We start from the raw sequence: 24,129 nt of genomic DNA, 5'->3' as shown, positions 1-24,129 counted from the left end.
CACCAGGCAAACGACATTGAAACAACGTTTATTTTAACATTGATTCATCGTTTTTTTTTTTTGAAAGTAATAAACTTTGTCAGCACTAAGCCTTCGGGTGGAAAATCGTGAATTTAACAAAACAAAATTCAAAAAGAAGCCCCCTGTAATTTCGATATTTTACGGCTGGGCTGGTGGCTTGTGCCCGAGAATCTCGATGAGTTGCGCGTCTGTTTTGATTGCCTGTAGTTTGTCGTCACTGATGAGCCCTAGCAGATTGTAGGCATCCTCGTGCTGACTGAAGTCTATACCTTCACCCGGGGCGGTGCAGGTTTTCTGACTCACAACTTTGAAGAGGCTGGTATCGAGGCCGGCTTCAGCAGCCTTTTTCTTAACCTGAAACGAGATACCAGTAAATTCATACGAGTTATTCCACTTTGAAGGTTGGACTGAGTGCATAATTCTTCCAAATTTGATTTGCAAAGTAAACCTGATTGGACAAACGAATATCCCAATTTTGGTTAAGAGTCACAAGTGTTCCATTAGTTATTACTCAATTCGTATTTTGTTGTGATGCATTTGAGTTACCTCTTCCATCACTGTTGGGTCAAGAAGAGTCTCCCTGGTGAGGATTGTAGCCGAATAGTAGCGTCCGAACAAGAATGACCTGCACTCGTATGTTAGAGCGTAATTCTTGTAGTCGGTGTCGATCACCGTGTACGCCATGCGTCCCAGTATCGCTCCTGTGAGGCAGAGATTATGAACCGCTTCAACGACTTCACCTCTACTCACGACGTGGTTCGGCTACGATTAATTGAAAGTGAGTATGGGAGGGTGGTAATATTGAATTTTGTGTAAAGTTCTCGCATTATCTTCGACTCACTAGCATGTGACGCGTTTTTGTACTAATCCTTGTATGCTGACGTCTTGCATGTTATGGCGGAATGCCCGAGCCACAGTGATACCCGGCAAAACTACTACCCCAACACCACTCCTCTCAGCCCAAATGAAATGCTCTCCAGGATGCTGAGGGAAGTTCCCCGAAGCACCTTTAGCACCGACAACCTTAGACAATACCTAATCGAGTGTAACCTGCTGCCAGATATCTAGCACGGCACCTTGACAGAGGTCACAAAAGACCCACACCTCCGACAAGACACCATATTCGTGTCATCATATTACTGGTTGAGATGAAATAGCAGAAGACGGATAGAACCTGCGCCTTGGAAATAGAGAAGCATACACTATAGACCAGATGGATCAGGCTATGAGCCTGAAACCAACGAAGAAGCCTGCTGACCCTGCAAAACGAATATTGGACCTTCGGCGCGAAATAGACGACACTGATCTGAAGCGCTAGAAACCTCTCCCTACTACTACTACTACTACTTGTATGCTAAGGTTTAAGCAGTGCAGTGCAGTTTAAGAAGATGTATCCTTGTTCACTGTATTACGAGACGCGCGTAGAGCCACCTGACTGGTTACCTGACAGCGGCCACTTGATGGTCATCTTGGCCGGGGCCTCTTGGGGCCCCGTGATGATGGTTCCCACGTACGTGGTTGTGTGCTTCACATTAACCGCGTCCAGGGCAGGCAGTTGCCGACCCTGAGTGGCTTTAATTTCAGTCGTCGAGTTCGGTATCGCCGCGAACGTGAGTGTCATGCACGTGTTGATGTTCGCATAGACTTCGTTGATGAACCATTTTCCGAAGAACTGAAAACAAATGGTGCATTATATACGGCGGTTTTTGTTCCGTTAAGCTCTGATTGAAAACTAGAATTAGATAATAATAAATAATAGCGGTTTCAGCGTTTATTAGGCCGTAGGCCTGTCGCCGATTCTTAACATCGCAGAACATTCACAGCATTTTGCGGTCTCGAACTCGCAACTCATTGCTACAATTCTGCTGTGCTTAACCGCCCGGCCTCCTTGCCGTTTCTGACCAGAAACTGGCGCACAGAGCTGGGGTCGAACCCGCACCTCTCTGCGCCAATCTTGGTACTCTGAACTTTAACCATTGGGCCACCCTGCAGATAAATCAAGATAACTCAGATAATTTTTAAATGGGAATTGTTAAGAAACCACGGCGCTTACAGGGAACGGAACTGAAGTTAACTAAATGGAAATTCACTTTTCGAGCATTTAAGGTAATGTGTATGGTCCAAATTGCCGTTCTCAAGTCTGACCTGATTGACATCAAAGCTCTTCATAGATGGCACGTCGGGGCACGGCCCTATGCCGAGCTTGTGCCCCGCTGCGCTGCCCAGCGTCAGCAGCAACACGACAGCCATTACAGGGTTCACTGCCGTCATCGCTTGTTTCATCTCGGAGAGAATCTTTGATAATAATTAAATCTGATGGCGATTTTTATGTAAGGTCACGTGTTCAATTATAAGGCAAACATTTTCTGCCATTTATTGGTAGAATTCAGATGAAAACTAAAACATTATTTGAAAATCAAGCATGCACAAGATCCTTGATTTGCTATAAAACGAAATCACGGTGCATGGACTGTACGTTTTCAATAATTTGGCAATCAACGTTTGTATTCGATATAATTTTTTAATTGAGCTTTATCACAAATCGGAATCATAGCTGGTCACTCTGTTTTTTTTTTTATTATTGAACGAGGTATTTCAATTATCTGCCGAACAGTAAATGTGATCGTTTGACAAAGGAACCTTATACGCAAAATTCGAGTTAATGCAAGGCTTCCGTATAGACATAAACGTGAGCTCGATTTAAATTCTTGCGCCTTTAAAGCAAACACAAAGAGGTTTAAAGTGATTAATATATTTTTATTCATTTATTGTTCATTAAGCAACAGTGTTAGTTAAATTAAATTTGATTTCGAATACTATATGTGAAGAGACGATGGCTTGAAGCCTGCGAGACTCACCTCGACGCTTGTGGACCCTAGAGACCAAATGCAGTGTGGGGCGCCTGACCGTCCTTATATACCGCGGACGCTGCTACGCCGCAGGCGTCGCCACTTGTGCATGCTTTGTGTGGGAGTTCCTGTGAGCTGCGTTGCTCTTGCGTAAATTCCTCGTAAGTCACACAACACTTCTTATAATGTGTAACACATGAAATAATATTTCATGATATCCGAGATTATGCGCATCAGTGGTAAGTTTATTATTATATTTGTCGAAGGAAATGATCGAGTAAGAATATTTAAACACGTGTTATTACTTTTGATGTTATTCTGTTATTCAGCTACCTGAGGTTTCATTCTAAGTAACATTATAAGAAATAGATCGCCGCCTGTGTCTGACTAGAACTAAAAGCGTTAGCCGATTATATCGCACGCAATTATCACAAGAGTGATTGTACTGGAAGTGGTGAACCATACTTGTGTGGTAGGTGAGCTCGTCGCTGGTGCGCGGCGCCATTTAGCGATAATAATCGAGCAGCACTTCCCGCCACCTGTCTCTATTATCCGTCTGTAGAAGTTGAAGATTGTTTATACGGTTTACCGTGCCGTTGGAGACTAAAATGTAGAGTTTCCTTAGACGGTTTTATTGTCGTTCGTGTTCGGATCTTGATCTGTTTGATCCACTTAAATTTTGAATCGAGTGCTAAAATTTTACTCGAGTCTTAGCATACTGCATTTCTCACACGTACTTTTCTCTCTCATTTTAATATTTTGCGTTGTATAACTATTTTCTAGTAGCTAATAGAGCTCGCTCGTATGTCTATTTGTTTAAAGCAATCAGGCGTTAGTTTCGTTTCAGCTTATGTTAATATTTTCAAAATTTGGCCATACGGTCTCTTTGATGCTAATTTTGCTTTTACTTGACTACTCATTTTTTTTTCTACCTATCAATGTTGGGGAAAATGACTGACGTCACTTTCTCTTTGCGAATAGGGCACATGGAAAAATGCTATATATTAAATCCCAACATCTGGACGATTTAAGGCATTGCCTGGAAACTGTTCTCAATGGCGCTAACCTCCACACCATCCTCATCACGCAATCGAAGGTCACCTCAACAGCTGGATCGTGAAATGAGGCTCAGGATGCACTGCTTAATTGCACCTCACGCGGTAACTCTTCCATAACTCAAGATGATAACAGAATTTTGAATAATGGAAGTTAACATATTCTCTTGTTGATTTTAATTTGTTTATGATCTGACATCTGACAAAAAATTCAATGAACATTTTGTATAGCACCAGAAATATTTAAATGGCTTGAATCTTCCATGGAAGGCTGCACCTAACTTAGAGACACTCCCCCTCAGGGGGGACTTCCATGTCTGTGCTCGTCAGAAGTCCTATGGGATTTCGCGCTCCTAGGGGGATTGTTCCTGAGCGCCCCACCGCTGAGCTCGCGGTGCCTGACTGCAAGTCTCAGTTGTCGGGTTATGTTATTGTGTAGGTAGGGTTCCTTACATTAAATTATTATGTTGGTAGGATTCCTTACATTTCCCTTCTCTGTCTCTCTCGTGCGGGCGGCCGACGTCCCGTGTAAGCGACCTCTTGTTCGAGTGTCTTCGTTGTTTCTGTTGCTTTTCACCTGTCCATCCTTGTCACTTAATAATAATAATAGCGGTTTCAGCGTTTATTAGGCCATAGGCCTGTCGCTGATTCTTAACATCGCAGAACATCCACAGCTTGTTGCGGTCTCAAACTTACAACTCACTGATTCAAATTTTGCTGTGCTAAACCGCCCGGCCTCCTTGCCGATTCTGACCAGAAACTGGCGCACAGAGCTGGGATCGAACCCGCGCCTCTCTGCGCCAATCTTGGTACTCTGAACCTTAACCACTGGGCCACCTGCCCTTCACCTGCCTGGGCCACCCTGCCCTTCACTTCGTCTCTGTGAGATGCTAAACGCTGCTTCTTTCGAGCCAGCTTCAACGGGCTGGACAATTGAGACCTTCCGCCCCTTGTGGGTTATGAACAATTTTTGATTTGAGAAACTTTTGAAAATTAAGGCCTTCCGCCTCTTTGGTGATGTTCATCTTGGCTTTCGGTGCGAGATAGCTAAATAGCCGAAGGGCTAGTAAACATGTGGTCACTAAACTAACTTCTTTCGAGCCAGCTTCAGCGGACTGCTGGACAACTGAGACCTCCCGCTCGTTGTGGGTGATGCTGATGATGTTATGTTTTGATGTTATGATTGCCGATGATGTTTTGTTTTGACCTCCGGTCAGTCTGGTGCGAAATAGCTTGATAGCTGAAGCGCTAGCAAACTATTTTACTACTACTACTTGAGACACACGTAATTCTTGCCTGTTACTTAGTTTGTATACCAATAAACAGCATTAAAATTGATTAATCAAATTTTTGGTTTGTTTCATCATCATTTAGCCACACGATTAACAAAAAATATAACTCAGTACTCACTGCAGTGAGTCATAGTTCAACCATGCAGTGAGTGACGGAGAGCGCATTTTCTCGTCGACGAAAACGTGAAGTCACGGACGGACTGACGGACATGGCGAGCGCAATACCTAGTGCATTTTTTCCATAAATGAGAAAATGCGCTAAAAATGCATATTTGTATAAAGAATTTTTGAAAGTAATAGCGGCTATACCAACCAAAAATTTATTCCTTACGTTGTAGTGTAAGCGTTAAATTTATAAAAAAAATATATATATATATATATATAGACGTTACGCTTGAGTAATTGTCAAATTTATGATAAATTTTACGTCTTGTAATTATAGCGTTAGGTAGATTGGGCCAAGGCTTAATATACGCAAAATTAGAGTGCGTAAAAGAATTACTGATGATATAAAGTAATTCAATGGAACATTGTGGCCATGGTCTTTGAATAGCTAGAAAAACGGAAAGTAACAGGTTGAGTAATGTACAAGGCAGACGCTTGCCATTTAAGCTCGAAGTTGCACATGAAAGATATAGGTCGGCAGTAGGCTGACTAGGCTGAAGGCTCTGTTGCCTATATTTGTTGCCTCTTATCATGAGGTGAGTATTGAAATTTTGAAACACTTCTTTTTAGTTCCGACCAAATGTTCAAATTTTGAATTGCTGTTTTTGCAAATCAAATGCATTGCAACTGTGAAGAGCTACTAGGGCCTCCGGCCTAGTCATCATATTCTTGCAAACTATAATTTTGATAAAATTTCAGGAAAAGGTTTTAAATGGATTAATCAAAACTAGTACAGCTTTTCATTTCATTTAGAGCTTGTAAACTGCACACATACTAGTGATAGGAGCTAAATGCTGCTTTAACTACATCATCATTAACTACCTAGGTATTATAATGCAGGCATTATTCTGTGGAGAAACTTATTTACCTTTATTAAAAAGGTTTACAAATTCTTTGGAATAATTATGAAAATTGTGAAGAACATTTTGCAAGGATATTAAAATATAGGAAATATTTTACAGCAAAAATAATTGGAATTTTTTTAGTAGTGTTTTTTTTCAAATTGGTTACTTCCTCACAACAGATTTGTCAGTATAATATTGTTTTGCTAATAATTAAATTTATATTTTTTGCAGGTTCTTGTATTTTATGAAATGAGATGATATTTGGCATCCATTTTACCCTACTTTCTTGGGTGTTCTGTTCATGGTTATATCCTGTATGGCCATTACCATGGAACCTCCAACCTAAGTTTGATCACCCAATGGTAACTCCAGTTCTGAGTGATCCCTAAATTCCAACTCACAAATTACATCCCAGTTTATTCCTTACCTGAGTTTACCATTGCATTGCCATTCTTATTGCTGCTATGTGCTATCCCATATCTCTAGTCTTTGAAACTCTAGTTACACCTTGGAATTTGTAAACACCATTCACTATCAAGTGAGAAACTTGCAGAATAATCTTGTGCAAAATTATTCAGTGAAGAACCTTGCACACAAAATGCTAGGCAGCAGCAAAGGGATGGCTGGAGGGGAGAGGGGAGGTCCCTCTATGTTGGCAACTTTAAAAGTGCGTGTAGCAAGACTTGAGGCAGCTCTACGTGACAAAGAGGCTGAGCTCTCAAGGCTTCAGTCATCTACTAAAGTCACAGCAGCAAATGAACTCAGAATACAAGCTCAGACTTATTATCAAGAGGTCAGATTACAAATTTATTTTCTCTCTCTAATTATATCTGAACTTCCTTCATTTGAATCAAAATCACTTGAATGCCAAGTTATATATAGAAATATTACCTGATAATTTTTTGGTTTAAAGTTACATTTCTCTCAAAAAAGTTCAACCAACTACTTGTTTTCTTTCATTTATATAATTTGCTTTTAGTAGGCATTGCTAGGTGTAAATAGTTGCTTTCCTAAACTGGGGGAATCTGGAATGATTTGTTCCAAAATCCTTGTGCTTGGGATGTTTTAAAGCCTTTTTATGGAACTAAGTTTCTTGACTTCTGGTTTAATGTCCTGCATTCTAGTTATTTAGCTTTTTCCTCCACCCTGCATGTAATAGGAATTTCCTTGTTTTGTGTTACAATTTTCTTATGTTGTAGCATTGGAAACTAACCACTGTTGAGTTGCACCATTTTTTGTCAGATCTGAAATTTGAATGTGTCTCCTAAAAATTGTCTATGCATATTTACATTCATTGCATGGAGTGCCTCTGTTTTGCCTATATGGCATAAATTTGTTATGGATCATAAAATTTTTTGCCTTCGTGAAGGTTGTGCGGTTGCGCAACCAGCTGAACATCAGCCAGCACGCAGCTGTGCCCATCCTTCACACTCAATCTGACATCACATCTGATGATGTTGGTGCTGCTGGTTCCCACTCACACAACACTGCCAAACATCAAAAATTTCTTCATGAAAGGAGTGAGCTTACAAGTTACAAGTTATCAAACATGGACTCTTCTCCACATTCAAGTTTCACGGCAGACCTGCCACCCTCTCCACAACCACCTTTGCGAGAGGATGAAGAAACTCTGCGGCAGTCTGTATTGAGTTTACATGAGGAGAATGAGAAGTTGAGGGAACAGGTCACCACATTAGTCAACACCATGCGCAACTCAGACCAAGGTGATATATGCTAAATATCTAGAGATGGATTCCATACTGGTTACATGCTGGTGCACTGTCTGGTCATATATATACCAGTTGAGCATATTTTGTCCCATGATAAGTGCATACTGCATAGTTAAGTCATGCAATGGTTCATCCATCTTGACTGAAGAAGGTATTCATTGTCTGTCTAGATTGTAGAATGCATTCATCATTAATCTTGATTGCAGAAAACATCCTCAAATTTTCTCTATAAAAACATTTTCAAATTGATATTGAATGTTAATGAATAAATATCAACTTGTGATCAAATATATACCTGTGGAAAAATCACTTGACTATAAAACTTTTATTTATATAAATTTTTCTTCATCACAGATGATTTTTATATATTATGTCCATTTTTGGCATTAAATACTGTCATCTCCTGTGTACTGTAGGAATGAGCAATAGCAGCCGTGAAGTCCTGGAGAGACTGCTGCTAAAGTTAGAGGATAAGGGCTTTGGCAGCAGTACTGATGGCAATACATCAACTACACAGGTAAATAAAGACATTGAAACACACAGTTCTGGTTCTCTTTTGTTGAAAAATGTACAAGAACTTGGTGTGTGAAACTGGTGCATGATATTCATTTATGCTGTCTGTAAAAATGACAAGTATTTCCAGACATTCCTTTAAATACTGCCTTCAACTGATGTGCCTAGGTACCGTGTATGAGTGGCTGAAGTGAAGACAGTCTTTAAATTTTCATTATTTTGCCATAGAATTCCTGATTAAGCAGCTGCTCTTAAACTAGCAAGGACACTCAAATGGTTAAACTGAATCTAATGATTAAAATTTAAACTTGTAGTAACAAATATGTTTTCACATCCCATTTTTTCTTTATTTCTAAGAATTCAAAATTATTATTGTGTAGCGTCTTATTAAAAAATTTACCAGTTTACTAATACGAGTTATGTCTTTGAAAAGTATATTTTCTCATGGGCTGTTTTTAAATTATCATAAAATGATTTATTTTCTCTAGCAGATGAAGATGGCTGAGCTGCGTGGGAAGGAGCTGGAGTGGGAGAGAGAGCGGTCCAGCCTCAGAGAGTTGATATCTACGCTGCAGGAGGACCGCTGCTACTACAAGGACACAGCTTCTAAGAAGGAGTCAGTTTACAGTTATATTTTCTGTTAAAACTTCAGTATGGATCAATTATTTTTATTCAATTTCTGAGTAGGAATTTTTAATTTTCCTCATATTATTGTAAAAAGAACTTATAAGTTCATGAAAAGTCAACATATAAATTACATTTTTTAGAATAGTCTGAGAGTATTAAACTGTTGGACAAAGTGGAAAATGAAAGGTTCTTAAGATTGAAAACTGTTGATACCCATCTTGATTTTTTTTATGTAGAACATTCATGTAGTGAGGCAGAAGTTGTTTATTGAAGTCCAGAGAGCATGTATTATCAATAATTTCTATTTCTATTTTCATCAATTTAACAAATAATAATTTTATTTAGTTGTTTGATCATCTTATTATTATAATGCTACATTCTTTGAAAACTTTGTTTAAAATTCTATACCCTACTAAAAGTTTTATTTAATGAAGTGAGAAAAACAATGAGAACTTATTGATAAGAAACACACTATGATGTTCATCAAACTTTGGATTAAATTTCAATTCATGTCTCCACAATAATTTACTTGTATATCTTCATACTGGACTGGAGTGTGCACAAACATTTGGCAAGTGCAATTTCCATGCAGAAGATCTTCCATAGAGAGACTCTCTTGTGCCACTGTGTTATAGAGAAACAAATGTCCCTCATTATTATGTTCATTGCCACCCCTATGGGAGTTTTCAAGTCTATGTCGGTACAGTGCAGAGCATGCAGCAGCAGGGTGCACTCTGATGCTGCACAGTCACTACGCCTTAGTCAGGTGGTTCTAAGTTCTGACTTGCTTATCTGCTTCTGTAGATTCTTCAACAAAATTCCCTGTATTTGTAGTTTAATCATCCCCAGTGTAAGTATGGTCCCTGGGAACTGAACTAAGGTGGTCAAATGGAGCCTTATAATTTTCAGGTGACTTTGAGAAGAGCGATTAACTAAGTTGCATCTTGTCTTGAAATAAGTTTCTTGTTAAGCTGGATAAATTAAGGTGCTATGGAAAACAGTATAACTCTGAAAGTTATTAATTCCAGTTTTTGGCTTGTTGGTGCCTAATAAATTTTTGTCTGTCATTATCTAATTTGTTGCTGAACTTATTGCTGCAGTTAATTACTACAATGGGTGCAGTGGTTGCACACAAAATATAAATGATAGTTGTTCACTGACCTACACTTACTCATTAATCCTCATTAAAAAGTTAACAATTGTAAGCTTCCTAGATAGTCGTTATTTTCAACAATTTGCTGCTTAGTGTATAGGCTGCTACCAAATTAGCATCTTGTTTTGATTTATTCTATATTTATTTTATTTTGTGGCATTTAAAAATGTTTTAGTTTTTCTATAATTTCAGTTATAATCTTTAGCTGAGCCTGCTGTAGCTTGTTTGAGCTTCTTGGCCAGTGTGGAATGAAAGCTATCATGCAAGTTTTCTATAATGGCTCTGAGATGAGCTACGTCTCAGTGCAAGCCATGAGACATTTATTTTTTGGCTCATCCTTGGTTAAAAATAACAAATTCCAATACTTTATGCTCACGAATGATGATGGACGCTTGTGATGAATTCAACTTAATGCTTTTTATTCATGAAGTGCAACCCAAGTTTGTGCATTAATTTCGCTGCACTGTGAGTGATGGCTTGTGCACCAGGGCTCACATGCGTTGCTCATTGCAGAGACGAGATGGCGAGGCTGCGGAGCGAGATGTTGGCGCTGCAGCAGCAGATGATGTCCCTCAAGAATACAACTGCAGGCAGCAGCAGAGCGCCAGTGCGTCCCAACCAGCGACTAACACCACGTGTCTGTCAGTACTTCTTATTACTGAGAAATCAAAGAATTTCACTCGGCACTCGAGAATAAAGCAAACTGAGAATTAATGTCGGTATATATTTGATGGATGAAAACTCTACTTTTTCTTAAAGAAAAATCTATTAGTTTGTCCATGCATTCCATGATATTTTTTTCATGCTTCTTAAATGTCCTCATGTTGTCACTTCTTTTGTATCTTGCTTAGTCATTGCTTGCTCTGCTTCACAAATGCCAGCTATGTGGACAAGACCTTCAAAATCTCAAACTTTATTTCACAATTAATTTTCCTGTATTGTATCAATTTTAGGTTTTCCAACCAGTAGTAATTTTTCATTTAAATAACTCAATCAGTTTCATAAATTGTGGCTAATGTTATAGTACATCAATTTTTCGTTTACTATATTATATTTCTTTGCCATGGAATATTTTGGGTCGAAAATGGTTTTATTTGAAATAGTTTTCATTGTAAATTTATAATTTAATTATTCTGCACTTTCGCATGTGTGTATGGTTCTTAATTATTCTCTGGTTCAGCGGGGTCAGCCTCCAGCAGTGAGAACAACTCCTCCACGGGCCGCCGCACGCAGTCCACCGTCCGAGGCGGCGCCCCCAGGCCTCACGTTGCTGTTGCGCGGTCGTCCGCATCTTCGTCGCGTTCACAGACCACGTCACGGTCGTCGAAAGCCTCGAGTGAACCTCGCGAGTTGCCGCCAGCGATGACCACGACCAGCCACGGCGCGGCGATCAGCAAGAGAGATCAGCAGCTTTCGACGAGCGCTAGGCTTGCCAGCATCAAAGTTCCTGCGCCTCGCACCCCCGCTGCTCGTGGAGGTCCTGTAGCTGTGAAGAAGCTGTTGCCTGCCAACAGGCGAGATGCTCCTACTGCAGTGCAGGGCCGTAGTGCCAGCACGGCTCCCAGCAAGACACGTGTGGCTGTGACTTCTTCCTCTCAGTCTGCGTCTGGCAGCGGTAGGTCAACAGCTTCTTCATCTACTGCCTCAAGCAAGACCAATTCTCAGAAGGGTACACCCTTACCTTCTCCAACAAAAGTTCAAGTTCCAATTGCCAAATCTAGGACCATCGCTTCCAATGGGTACAAATCTTCCAATTCAGTTTCCTCTAAAACTCCTAAAACTAAATCGTCTTCAAGTTCTAGTCAAAGCTCAAGACAAAGTTCCAAGCCGAACTCGACACCTTCCACACCTTCGCGTTCTTTGGTAACATCGCCATCTAAGACAAAGTCTATCTTACCTTTGGATAATGGCGGAAAATCGTCTCCAAGAATTTGTCAGCAGCCGTCAAAAACAATCGCTATTTCGGTAAATATCAATTCCATCGATAAGTTACCTACTGCTTGAATATAAGGCTTCTTAGATCAATCATTAACTCTTAGTTTCGCGATTGATGAGTGCAATGCTAACTTATGTATTATATCTTTAATTTTTATATAGCAGATGCAGCCTCTAATACCAGTGTCATTGTATTATAATTTGGATAAAAATGTTTTTGGAGCTTATGTAATTATCCTCAACAGAACTTTGAATAACTTCTTCAATGGTTACCCGCTCTCTTACCGCGGCAAAAAATTAGTGTTCATGATCATCATGTTGTGAATTTTTGAACTGTGTTCCATTGATTATCTAATAACTCCCCTCTACCTCAAAGAAACTCCTGCGTCTTTTTATGCATACAACATTCACAGGAGGAAGACGCTGACGTTCTGGTGGCTTTACTACAACCCGAGCCTCTCGAGGCTGGGCTCAACAATGGCAGCATTGGAGCAGGTGAGGTGGTTGCTGAACTCACACGGCAGCGGACTATGACCCTCAGCTGGGACTCTGGTGGAGGTGGCGACACTGACGACAGCTGGGGTGCCACCTACAGGAGCAGAGGTGTTGCTCCGGGCCAGTCAAGCGAAAACTCGGACTTGCCTGCGAAAGATGCGCTGCCGGATCCTAGTGACGACGTCACTCAAGCCAAAGAAACAAATAGTTCCATATCACACAAAACTCAGTCTCCTGCTCACGAAAGGGCCAGTGCAGGAAATAATTATGTAAGCTTTCGTTCTAGCTTTCCAAATAATCAAATCTTGTACTGAAATTGTAGTATTTTGTTTTGTACGTCACTAATTTTTATTTCTAATGCCTGTTCAGTGCGTTATATCGCCACATTAGCAATAATTCATCTTGTCATTTCCATGATGCATATTATAATTACTTGAATTTTTCATCAGGCTGTCAGCAGCGTTGACGAATTAAAGTGCTTACTGCAGTCGCATCTTCATCGGCAGCAGAAACTCAACCAGCTTCTAGAACAAGAGCCCGTGCTTGTGCAGACATCTCCTGTTCGCGTGAGACTGTCATGTTGATCTAGTACTGTTCTGAGGATTCAAAGTTTTGTTTCCTATGCTACAGCGCATCATTTTATTTCTTTAAAGTCTACATATATCAGTGTTGCTCTCTGATGATTGTTTTTGGTGGTGTTAATCCGTGGGCGTTAACCTTCGGTGCAGCTTTTATCAAAAGCTTTTGGATCTAACCTTATGACATGAATGTGGAATGTTCATAATGCACATTGTTTCTTAATGAATTTTTCTTTACAGTCTCTAATGACGGTGAAACAAATGAAGAATCGCAAGAGCCACCGCAGGTCTCCTGACGGTGCTGAAGGTAATCATAACGTGCTTGAATCATCAATGATTGCCGAGTCGCAATGTAAGTCACTCAGTTCTCCATCACACTCCGCCAAGGCCCTCAGCTCTCCCTCACACTCCGCCAAGGCCCTCAGTTCTCCATCACACTCCGCCAAGGCCCTCAGTTCTCCATCACACTCCGCCAAGGCCCTCAGTTCTCCATCACACTCCGCCAAGGCCCTCAGTTCTCCATCTCACTCCACCAAAGCCCTATCGTCTCAAGTGAAAGCTACTAGGCTGCCGCAGTCTCCTCTTCATCGCTCTGCATCAGCCACGAGTGGGTCAAGCGCTGGAACTCCGAAGTCACCACATGCACCAAGCCCCACTAAAGCCCTCTCCACTGGCAGTGAATTAGTTTCTCGTTCTACCAAGCTTAAGAAAAGAAAATCTTCTGCCAGTCGTTCGGGTGACAGCGAAATGTCGGTCTGCAGCCCTGGGATAGTTCGGCAGGGTACATTCAATTTGGACGAAAGCGAGGCGTTTATCAGCAAAAGTCATATGGGTGAAGCTGGAGAGAACTGCGAGCTTGGTGAAGATGGCTGGTTGATCGATGACGAAAAGGACAGTGGGGAAATTTTGAGCGCCACCATTGCTGCTCATGTATCCCGGATGCGTCAGATACAAGACCTTAAGAAGTAGATTTCAAATTTTCTTAATTCGATACGCCTAATAATTTTGCTCGAATTGTTTAAAAGACTCCCGGTCAGTAGACTCTCTTGGTGCGTAAAACTTCCTGGTAAATTTTCCTAACAACAGTTTTTCAAACGCCTGGATTCGTCAAAGTAGCCTAAATACAAAACGTGGCAGAATATTTTGATAAATTGTTGCTCATTTTACCTGATCTTGCCATCGCTTTCTGAGCGGCACTGCTCTAAGCAAAGAATATTGGTAGCAAGCACATTACTATGCTACCAAAGTACCTCATATCACCGGCTGTTAGTGAAGAAGCGGCTTCCATGACCACGATGTTCCAAGGCTGTAGACAAAACGTTTTACTTCTATTAGTATTTCAGCCAATTTAGTGTTCCGTACTTCTTGCAATTATCCACCTATTGTTTTATATAGTCTTCCATTCTAACTGCAACGTACTTAACTCAAAAAAGGGTACCATGAGCATGAATTGTACTTAATGATTTTTTTTATGTAGCTGCCTCGCTATTGATTGCCATAGAACCTTACCAAAAAAAAGAACGATCAATTAACTTGGATTGATGTGAAGGCAACTATTCTATCGGTCGCTGATTTTTGTACCGTACATTGGTGCTGTGAGTAGTATATGGCTTTGCTTTCTCTTGGGCGAAGAATAGGTATTATAATGCTGACATGCGTATTTTAAGTATTTTCTTGTGTAGTATTAACGTTCGACGTGTACGGTATTATAAATGAATAAGTGCCCAACCTCAGCAATTTATTGTTTTCGCGCTTCTCATGTTTGGCTCCGGGTAACGTTACACAGAGATTCAATGTACGAAGCATCAAGTACATGCTAGCGATTTTCGGTAAAAAATATCTGATAAAGAGAAAACTGTGGAATTTGATTACTGAATAGCAGTGATGACTAGGTAATGTAAGTTACATGGTTTCGAAACGTGTGCCTCTTAACCATTTTAATATATGCAAATAACTAGTCTTCATTCAGTCTGCTGTTGCAAATGGTTCGATGCTTCCTAGTGCTGTGGCCAGAGTAGTTGGTTGGTTTCTCATTTTTTTGAGTGCATTGTTTTTTTCTGGAGAAACAAACTAATTTTTCGGTGCTAATTTTTCTTGCTTTCGTGTTATAGTCGCTTCTCAGCTTCATGAAGACGAATTGAGTTCACAGTGAAATAACATTTTATTGTTGAAGATATAAAAGTCATTTTCAGGGTTTAAGAAGCTTTGAGGTTTTGCGTTCCCCTGCTTGTTCCTATACCAACAGGTTTATTAGGTAGACCGGTTTCATGAATTTTAGTGTTCTTATTCCTTCCTCAAGGAAGTTTCTTGTTTGGTAGAGTTTTGTTTGCTCCCTCTTTCACTAGCTCGATGAGTTTCTGGTTCAGAATTAAATGTGTAGGTTCCATTTTACTCTGACGGTATTTCGTTTCATTCTCGTTAGATGTGTTATTTTTTTTAGCTAGCAGCGTATTTTAGACTTACGCTAGTTGAATTTTTCGCCTGCATTTGTGTGATGCTCCGTTGGAATTTTGTTTGATCTCACTGGATTGGTAGTCTCGTATTCAGAATTTGAACACAACTCCATTGCAGAATATTTCTGATTCATTTAAGGAAAACCCTTCAAGTAAGCATTGATCTGTAGAATGTCTGGATTGAGATAAAAACAATTTAGGTATGTTCCACTTCAGTTACACCCAATGATCACTTGCCCTCTTGATTTTGTGTTCTCCAAAAGAAATTTGACTATACTCGACTTCTAGTCATATTTTTGCTGTTAACTTATTTCACGCGTGCTTCTTAGCCCAATGAACGAGCAGACTTATCGTGGACATCTCTTGCTATCTAGTTAGCTCTCGTTGACTAATGCGGGGGCCGCCGAATTTTTTTTTTTTTTTTCATCAAAGGCCAAGAGAAAGTTTCTGAAACCTTCGCGGGCCGGTCACGCCCATTTACTGTTTTCAGTTCATGCGTACGCCTTACCCGAAATAAACGCCACGCTCGATTTTTGCACACATCATGTTGAACTACGAGATATCCTCGGCGGGCCGGATGAAACATAGCCGCGGCCCGTAGTTTGGAGACCCCTGGGCTGATGCATTATATATCTCACAGATTAATCCATCTCTCTTCGACGATTTTTGTTCAATTTGTGGTGATAATAACGATCTGTTGTTCAAGATATTTGTTTGACTAGAATTAAATAAAGTTAACGGTTACCTTTCATTTATCGTTTTGCCAACGCAACTATGTATCCTAACCATCTCGTAGACTTACGGCCCTTTTTCCTGTACGTTAATATTTGGAGTTGCCGGCAATTAATCATGGTGGTGACCAAACTATTTTTTGCTTTTAATAATAAGATGAAAATCAACGTTGGTCTGTATATTGATCTACTTTTAAGAGGATGAATTTCTATAATAATTAACATATTATTATTTCGAGTATCTCTTCGGGATATAGCAGGTTTCGATTGTAGTTCTTGGGGAACGCTTAGAGTTTTCGCAAGATTTCTCACAAGATAACGAGCTCTTATGATACACGCAATTAGTGGAAATTGTGCGTGTCATATATTGTGACGAGGCAACTGTTGTTCAATTAGTCTCCTTCCATGAGCAGCTATCGGCTTTGCCCTTTTAAATACCATGCATCCTACATTCTCTTGTAATGGCAGTTCGTTCTTAAACTTAAAAACCTTGTATTCAAAATAAGATTGGAATGGGTTCACTAGTGCTCGCGTTTCTGAATCATAAACTTCAGCTAATATTGTAAGACATCCTCCTCTCTTCCTGACCTCGTACGTGCCTTGCAGCTCTGGCTCCTCTGTTAACCTGGAGTTGATTTTCTCCAGTGAGCCTCGTAGGATACGAACGAACCTTGTGATCAACATTATTTTGACCTTCGTGCACTTCTGTTGATGTGTGAATTCCGAGTTGAGCTAATATTCGTGTTGCTCAGCAATGAAACTGCTTTCTTCATGCCACGTTCTTGCAATGCGTGTGTTAAAAAGAAAAAATAAATTTGGCCTTTAAATTTATCCCATTGTTAGATTAAGACATAACGAATCCTACGAGTTAAAATGCTTTATTTCTTACACACTCGAGGTGCTAAGGGTGCCGACGATTTGTGAACATCAACTTGGTAATAATACTATCGTAAAAATCCTGCCGTTCCCCAAGTTCCCTGTTCCTCAAATTATGAATTAGTACAACTCTCATGGATGAAAGAACATATTTAAAAATATTCGTTGATTTATTCAAATCGCAAAATATACGGTATATTGCTCAGTCATAGCAGAGGTAACTTATGTTTGGAACAATAAATATTGACATCGTATTTGAGAGTTCCTATCTTTATCCTTGTCCGCGCTCCACGTTTGCTAGCAACTGAAATGAGCAAATGAAAATGAATATATATACATGAAATACCGCAAATTGAGTGGAATTTGTACGTACCTTAAGTCGGTTTTAGCTCCTACTCTTCAAAAGGACTAATAAAATGGAGGCTCACAAGTCAATAACGAAACAAACGCTTCCTAAATTTAGGAAACAGAAGTCACATCTTTATGCAAAGCTGTTATGAAAAGAAAAATGCTAGTCTGTTATTGAGCTTCATCATAAGTGCAGACTACTCTTCACCATCCCTCATAGCCGCGATAATGCGGGAAGCACCGCTCACTGAACACCTTGCGACCTCTCTCACGAAGGATTTCTTCTATTGCAATCTCGTTTCGCAACTCACGAACCTGCGAGGAATTAATTACAAATTGAGCTTTATTTATCGGCATGGAAGTGCTCGTAATAGGTAGCATGTCATACCAGCATTACCCACGTATGGCAAAGCATTACTAACTAACGAAAATCGAGATTTATAGAAGTTTTCACAGCTCAATGTTTTTCAATTTTAACAAATGAAAAAAACAAACCTTTGATCTCTCTGATTTGATCCTGTTGTTAATAGATGTATCAGTAGAAGGATCAATGGATCGTAACTCCGTCAGTCTAGTTGTAGTTTGCTCCAGACATCTTTCCAGGAGCTGACTTCTTTCCTTATAATTAGCAGCTAGCTGTTAAACAAAAAGGGCGAACATGGATATGAGTTGAATGCATTTTTCATGAAATTTCTATATCAAATCATTGTTATCATCAACCAAAGGGCAATGATAAGTAGGTGCCTCAGAAACAGTTTAAGTACTTATTGACATTCAGTTGACGCACCTCCTCGAAAAGTTGTTTACACTTAACAGCTGGGTCGATTGCATCTCTGAATGACTGGGTCGGGGTTGCAAGGTTCAATGCATAAATGATTTTATCATCAACCACTCTCAGGTTCCTCAGCAGATACTGAAATTGATGAAAGTCAAATATTTACATTAATTTAATACACATTAGTCAGCAGCTGTAAACAATATTTTTTTACACATTTACTTCAAGTTCTACCCATGTCAATAGATACCGTACGTATAGTAATAACTTCTATCCTAAAAATCATTATAGGCCTTTTTTAAATACGAATATCTTGATTACACTATTCATCATACATTGAAAATATTGCAATTTGTCAATATAATCACATGTTTTCAACAAGACATTTCCTAAGCTTCAATAAAATATCTCACAAGGTACTAAACAATTTACTGAAAAATACCTAAAATCTGTGCAAAAAAAGGCTCCATCTTGCCAAAAAATTTTTGTCACATGTATCATAATCTTTCATGCAAGGCTTCTACAAAAGTTAAAACCTTTATCAATTACATGCTAAAATTTCTACAATATCATTGAAGATTTGTTGCCAGAACTACCAGATTACAGTATGTAAAAAGGTCATTTATGGGAAATTTATTGACAAGATCTTCTGAAGACATAGATTTTATTGCTCACTCATGCTAAATATGTGCCAAAGATCTTCATATATTTGCTTACTTATGCTAAATTTCACTATACATTTTCACACACATGAACAGGGAAAATATCCACCTGTTAGGCTGATACTAGAGCAGTAGAGCTTTATCAGATATTTTTGAAGACATAAAATTAACACTGAAGTTTTCTTGTGTAGAACTTTTGTCTGATATTATTGATAGAAGTGCAAAATTGAGCTGTTAATGCTTAAATTTATCCAAAATTTGCATTTTTAGTACCAAAAAATTAAGTTACAATCAATGAGTAAGGTGTATATATCTAATCATTAACAACTGCCCATGCACACCAGTGACACAACCTATTCTAACTAAGAGGCTAGTAGGACTGTAGGAGCAACAATAACCTGCACATCCTCACAGTTTGTGACTTGTCTGGCAGCCATCTCTGTATTTTTACTTAGTAAATTCACAACAATAATGAATAGATGTAGAATAACTTTAATGGTTTGACTGTTGACACTGACAGCTCACAAAAAACCATCTGTAAAGAAAAAAAAATACACTGAAAAGATGCATGAACAGCATGATGCAGATGTATCTGATACTCTCATGAAAAAATAACAAACATGGTTAAAATAAAATGTTCTGCTTAATAATTTGGGCTCAAGATTGCAGATACAGCCTAGCATCTGGAATCTGAGCATTGTCAGCTCAGCTTCATAGCATTAGCATTTAGCATGGTCACTGGTCAGTAAACTGATTACGGTAGTTGAGCAAGTTGACTTGGCTCATCTTGAAGTTGAGGTTATCTTATTTTCACCATATTATCAAGCATCAGCTATTATTTAACTTTATTATTAATGTCACTGTCAGTGTATGATTGATTGAAAATAACTATTGAGATATTATTTATTAAAAACACTTATACTTTATTAGTCATTCAAGTTATAAACAATGTGAATCAACCTACTGATAGTTTTGCCACCCTTTTTGGCAAAATCTATAAACGGGTTGCACTTTACTGTATTACAATAATTGTGTCAATGTTCATGTCGCACATTCAGGCACAGGCTAGGGGATCATAGTTGTGCATGTGTAAATAACGTGCTTTTCCATTTTATTTGTCTGTCAAGATTAAGTACCATATTAAACCACAACATGTAGTTGTAGCAAAAATCATTTAAATTACCAAGCTCCAATCAGAATGGTAAAAGGATACCAGGGTTGGCGATTTTTTTGATTTTTTTAAAAAAATCAAAAAAATCAAAAATCAATGACTTTTTTGATTTTTTCATGATTTTTTTTATTTATTTGATTTTTTTTTTAACTTTTTTGTCTTTTTGATGTGTTTTTCTTATGTTGCAATTAGCCTACTAACAATAACAGTATATGGATCATAATGGATGGCTAAAAAAGAGCACTTATTGCCTTCAATAATGGCCAACAGGCCAAGGTGGTGTTTACCACTTAGGGATTTTTGGGTAAACAATTATTGGTACTATGTCTATTCATTAGCTTTGTAAAGTTTGTATGGAGCAAGGTAATAAGCTAAATATTGACCATTCAACTGGCTTCAATATACAAAAACACTTCAGGAATGCAGATCTTCTAAACATTGAAGTCACATAACAGATAGGTAGCTGATAGCACAGTGCACAGCACTATCAATAGATCCACTAGTTTTATGTCCTAAAAATCTACCAGACTCTACCCTCTATACACACCGACTAGTAGTGACTGTAGCTGACAGCACAGTGCACAGCACTATCAATAGATCCACTAGTTTTATGTCCTAAAAATCTACCAGACTCTACCCTCTATACACACCAACTAGTAGTGACCTGTGACTGTACCGTCAACCGGGGCTACTCGGGACAGGTGGGGCTACTCGGGACAGGCCTATGACACGGCGTAAAACTGTTGTAGTAGCGAAACTAATTGGAATATCTCGATTTCTTTCTTTGGGGACATCTAAAAGAGAAGTTCAGAAGTTGCCCTCACACCCTACCACAGCTAAGGGGATGGATTATTGCAGCAGAGGTTATGGCCATACCTCGCCATATGTGTGAACGTGCTGTAGGAAACTTCCAAGAACGACTCCAACAGTGTGATGCAGCTAACAAACCCCATTTTCCTGATATTGTTTTCAAAACTTAAGTATTTTAAATGGTAAGTTATGCTAATCTTGAGGAAAATAAACAACTTTCTTCTTTATGTACCTCCATTACTCTTTTATTTTGCCCCAAAACTGTTCAATCAGTTCTGCCCCACCCTGTATAAGCTAGCTAACACATTTAAATTGTATATTGTAATCAATATATAACAAATAGTCAAATAGTTAAAGACTACGTACTTATATGCCTTATAAGAATTAGCTAAGCTGCTAGCTACGTACAATGTATTGCACACATGATGCCTCTACCAAAAACATTCAATTTATTGGAACCTAATACACACTAAAGGCAACAAGTTTATATACCAATTTGTCATTTATAGTACACTTATACTAAACCATGAATAACAATACCTCAATATAAATTAAAGACTGCCACTCAATATATATAAATATATGAAAAAATAAAAAAAATAAAAAAAATCAAGTGATTTAATCACATGATTTAATCATTTTGATTTAATCATTGCCAACCCTGAAGGATACATCTCAAGTTATTATATAAACATATGATGGTAAGCCAAAGTTTACACCACATCAATAATTGATTCATCTCGTTATTTCTCGTTATATCTCGTTAAAATGGCTATAAATTCCAGGAAATTGTAAGCTACCTATTTTAACCGGGATGTCTTGTCTTGTCTTGGTATCGTCCCGGAATGCCTACGGACGGCTGAAAATTGTCCCGGTTTTTATTGCGAACCGGGACAGAGCTTGTTGTCTCGTCTTGGATACAAAAAAAAAAAACCAAACGTAGGAGAATAGTGGCAAATCAGAGATTTTTTAGAATCAGTTCATTTTTAATTTCCTCATTTACTCAAGATTTTAACAGATTTCTTATCTATGATAATTCTGGTATCCAAGATACTTTACTGGTCTACTTATAGGACTCAAAAATAAACTTGAGGAAGAGTCTAAAAACTCTCTGCTTTGCCACTATGCGCAGGAGTGAGGAGTCTACTAGTGCAGGCATACAACTTCCAAGTGATTAGGAACTTTATAGAAACTGAGCAAGTTAGCGCAGGCATGGAATATATCTACTTGGAAAGCCACAACTGAATTTTTTGAGCTGTGGTTTCATGGATTTGCCAGCCATGATTCCATTTCTTTGAGCCGTGATTCCATTTCACCGAGCTGTGAATTCCATATCTAGGCCATGAAAAGCCATTTACGAGGCACAAATTTATTTACAAAGTCCATGCACGTGTTACCCCAAATCTCTAATTTTACCCTAAAACAGTCAAATGGCAAAGATAAAATTTGTCTTTACTGTAAGTTGAGCATGTGTTAATGCAGTCTGACCGCTTTGACATGACCGCAACAAAACATTTAGTTGATTTGTTTCCATTACGATGTTCATGTTTTTTCTGCAGGATATTTTGGCGGGAACAGTAAAGCAATGAGGATTGCGGAAGTTGAAAATTTTATGAAGTGACACGTTTGCGAACTGCAAAGTGCAAACTGCGATTTTTCAATCAAACAAAAATTTATGACGTTCGAGCCGCAAGATTTCATACCTACTGAAATTATATGATATTAGAGCCACGATATTTCAGACAAAAATAGGACTTTTCCAGCCCTGATTAGCGTATGTGTTTTAAGCCTTCAAGAAGTTCATTTTTTGCCTCAAATAACAATGTTGGGTAGAAAAAGTGGTCTTGGTGGATTGAAATAATATATGAACCTTTGAAATTAGAAGTCCATTCTGGAAGAAGGTGCGATGGAAGATGGATGCAGTACACTAAAACAATTTAGGTCTTTATTTTCTACGCTCTAGGATTAAGGCAACGTAATGAGTAATATTTTTTTTAGACTAAATTGAGATGTTAGTCATTGAAATGATGAATCATGAAAACATAGCAATTCTGTGAGAATGTTCACCTTGTTCAAGATCTCTTACAAAATCCGTGCAATGACGGTTTGGTGCAATTCTGTGAGAATTGTGAATTACAGTACTCCTGACCATAACCTTAAATTTCCGATCAGGTGCACACAGTGAAGAGTGAACCTTGGGCATTTGATTGTAGGCTGATTTAATACACATTATTACACAGGCAAGATACAGATGTTGGACGGGTTTAAGGCGGTGCTGATGTCCTCATATTCACTGCAAGGCTCTGGCATGCTCTGTCTGAGTCTGAGTGGTGCCAAATTTGTTCCCGCATTGACACCTTCTTTAAATTTTAACGATGCTGAGCCATCTGGCATCCGCCATACTTCGGCAAGCTAGTGAAGCTACTATCCAGTCTTTCCTCAGTTTCTTGATCTGCTGGCTGTGATGAGGAAAGGAATGTGACCCGTCTGCTAGCTTGCAGCAGAAAATGTGATAGTCCAAAAGAGTTTGAGACAACGTTCTTGAGGGAAGAGATCATGAAAGTCCATTCCAAGCACAAGGGTCTGCAGGCGCAGCCAGTCAGCTTCTTCTTTTCAAGGTGTCCACGTTGGGTGGACTGAAAGCCACAGGACAGCCACAAGGATGACCGTTGGGCCTGAGAGCTTATGTTATGTTGGACTTCTTGGTAAGGAAAGCTGGCCTCTTTGTCCTTGTTTGTACAAGGTCAATAGAGGTGATGGATGAGCTTGACAGCATGTAAGAGAATTTACACATGACATGGATAAGTTACATGCACACAGAGCACAGATGACTGTATGCAGTTATTCAGAAAAGTTGCACATGACATGATCATTGCTCCTCAGAACTGAGCACTAGATTTAACAGTTAAGTTAGATAGATTTATATAGGTACATGACATAGATTATGCAGGATGACATAGATTATGCACATACACAAACATATACAATATACATAGATACACTTGTACATATATAAGCTTCATTTTGATATTTTGGCACCTATCT

At 39.0% G+C, this 24,129-nt stretch overlaps 3 protein-coding genes across 6 annotated transcripts; 1 reads left to right on the top strand and 2 right to left on the bottom strand.

Annotated features, from left to right (window-relative positions):
• Nucleotides 1-127: 127 nt before the first annotated feature.
• On the bottom strand, nucleotides 128-3,136 carry LOC108673716 (apolipoprotein D). Of its 2 annotated transcripts, none has more exons than XM_018161587.2 (5): nucleotides 2,880-3,136; nucleotides 2,167-2,316; nucleotides 1,465-1,693; nucleotides 568-722; nucleotides 128-375 (listed from the first exon to the last, which is right to left on the bottom strand). In XM_018161587.2, the coding sequence occupies exons 2-5, from the start codon at nucleotides 2,302-2,304 to the stop codon at nucleotides 160-162; spliced, it is 738 nt and encodes a 245-aa protein (XP_018017076.1). In that variant the 5' UTR covers nucleotides 2,305-2,316; nucleotides 2,880-3,136; the 3' UTR covers nucleotides 128-159. The 2 variants fall into 2 exon arrangements, with proteins under 2 accessions (XP_018017076.1, XP_018017083.1); XM_018161594.2 differs by having other exon boundaries at nucleotides 2,167-2,304.
• Nucleotides 3,137-5,814: 2,678 nt separating this feature from the next.
• Nucleotides 5,815-17,572, top strand: LOC108673669 (mucin-5AC). 3 transcript variants are annotated; one of them, XM_018161538.2, is made up of 11 exons: nucleotides 5,815-5,918; nucleotides 6,459-7,020; nucleotides 7,597-7,951; nucleotides 8,374-8,474; nucleotides 8,962-9,086; nucleotides 9,804-9,863; nucleotides 10,764-10,891; nucleotides 11,431-12,215; nucleotides 12,599-12,949; nucleotides 13,130-13,246; nucleotides 13,499-17,572. In XM_018161538.2, the coding sequence occupies exons 2-11, from the start codon at nucleotides 6,826-6,828 to the stop codon at nucleotides 14,225-14,227; spliced, it is 2,946 nt and encodes a 981-aa protein (XP_018017027.1). In that variant the 5' UTR covers nucleotides 5,815-5,918; nucleotides 6,459-6,825; the 3' UTR covers nucleotides 14,228-17,572. The 3 variants fall into 3 exon arrangements, with proteins under 3 accessions (XP_018017027.1, XP_018017019.1, XP_018017034.1); XM_018161530.2 differs by having other exon boundaries at nucleotides 8,959-9,086; XM_018161545.2 differs by lacking the exon at nucleotides 9,804-9,863 and having other exon boundaries at nucleotides 8,959-9,086.
• LOC108673694 (protein MIX23) lies at nucleotides 17,470-19,874 on the bottom strand. The gene is made up of 4 exons (XM_018161558.2): nucleotides 19,502-19,874; nucleotides 18,454-18,579; nucleotides 18,162-18,302; nucleotides 17,470-17,981 (listed from the first exon to the last, which is right to left on the bottom strand). Exons 1-4 carry the CDS (start codon nucleotides 19,538-19,540, stop codon nucleotides 17,871-17,873), a joined length of 417 nt encoding a protein of 138 aa, XP_018017047.1. The 5' UTR covers nucleotides 19,541-19,874; the 3' UTR covers nucleotides 17,470-17,870.
• Nucleotides 19,875-24,129: the final 4,255 nt, after the last annotated feature.

Source organism: Hyalella azteca, unplaced genomic scaffold (assembly GCF_000764305.2).
Source record: "Hyalella azteca isolate HAZT.00-mixed unplaced genomic scaffold, Hazt_2.0.2 contig7536, whole genome shotgun sequence".
NCBI lineage: Eukaryota > Metazoa > Arthropoda > Malacostraca > Amphipoda > Hyalellidae > Hyalella > Hyalella azteca.
Note: the sequence above shows the minus strand (reverse complement) of the source record. Positions and strands in the feature narration are given on the sequence as shown.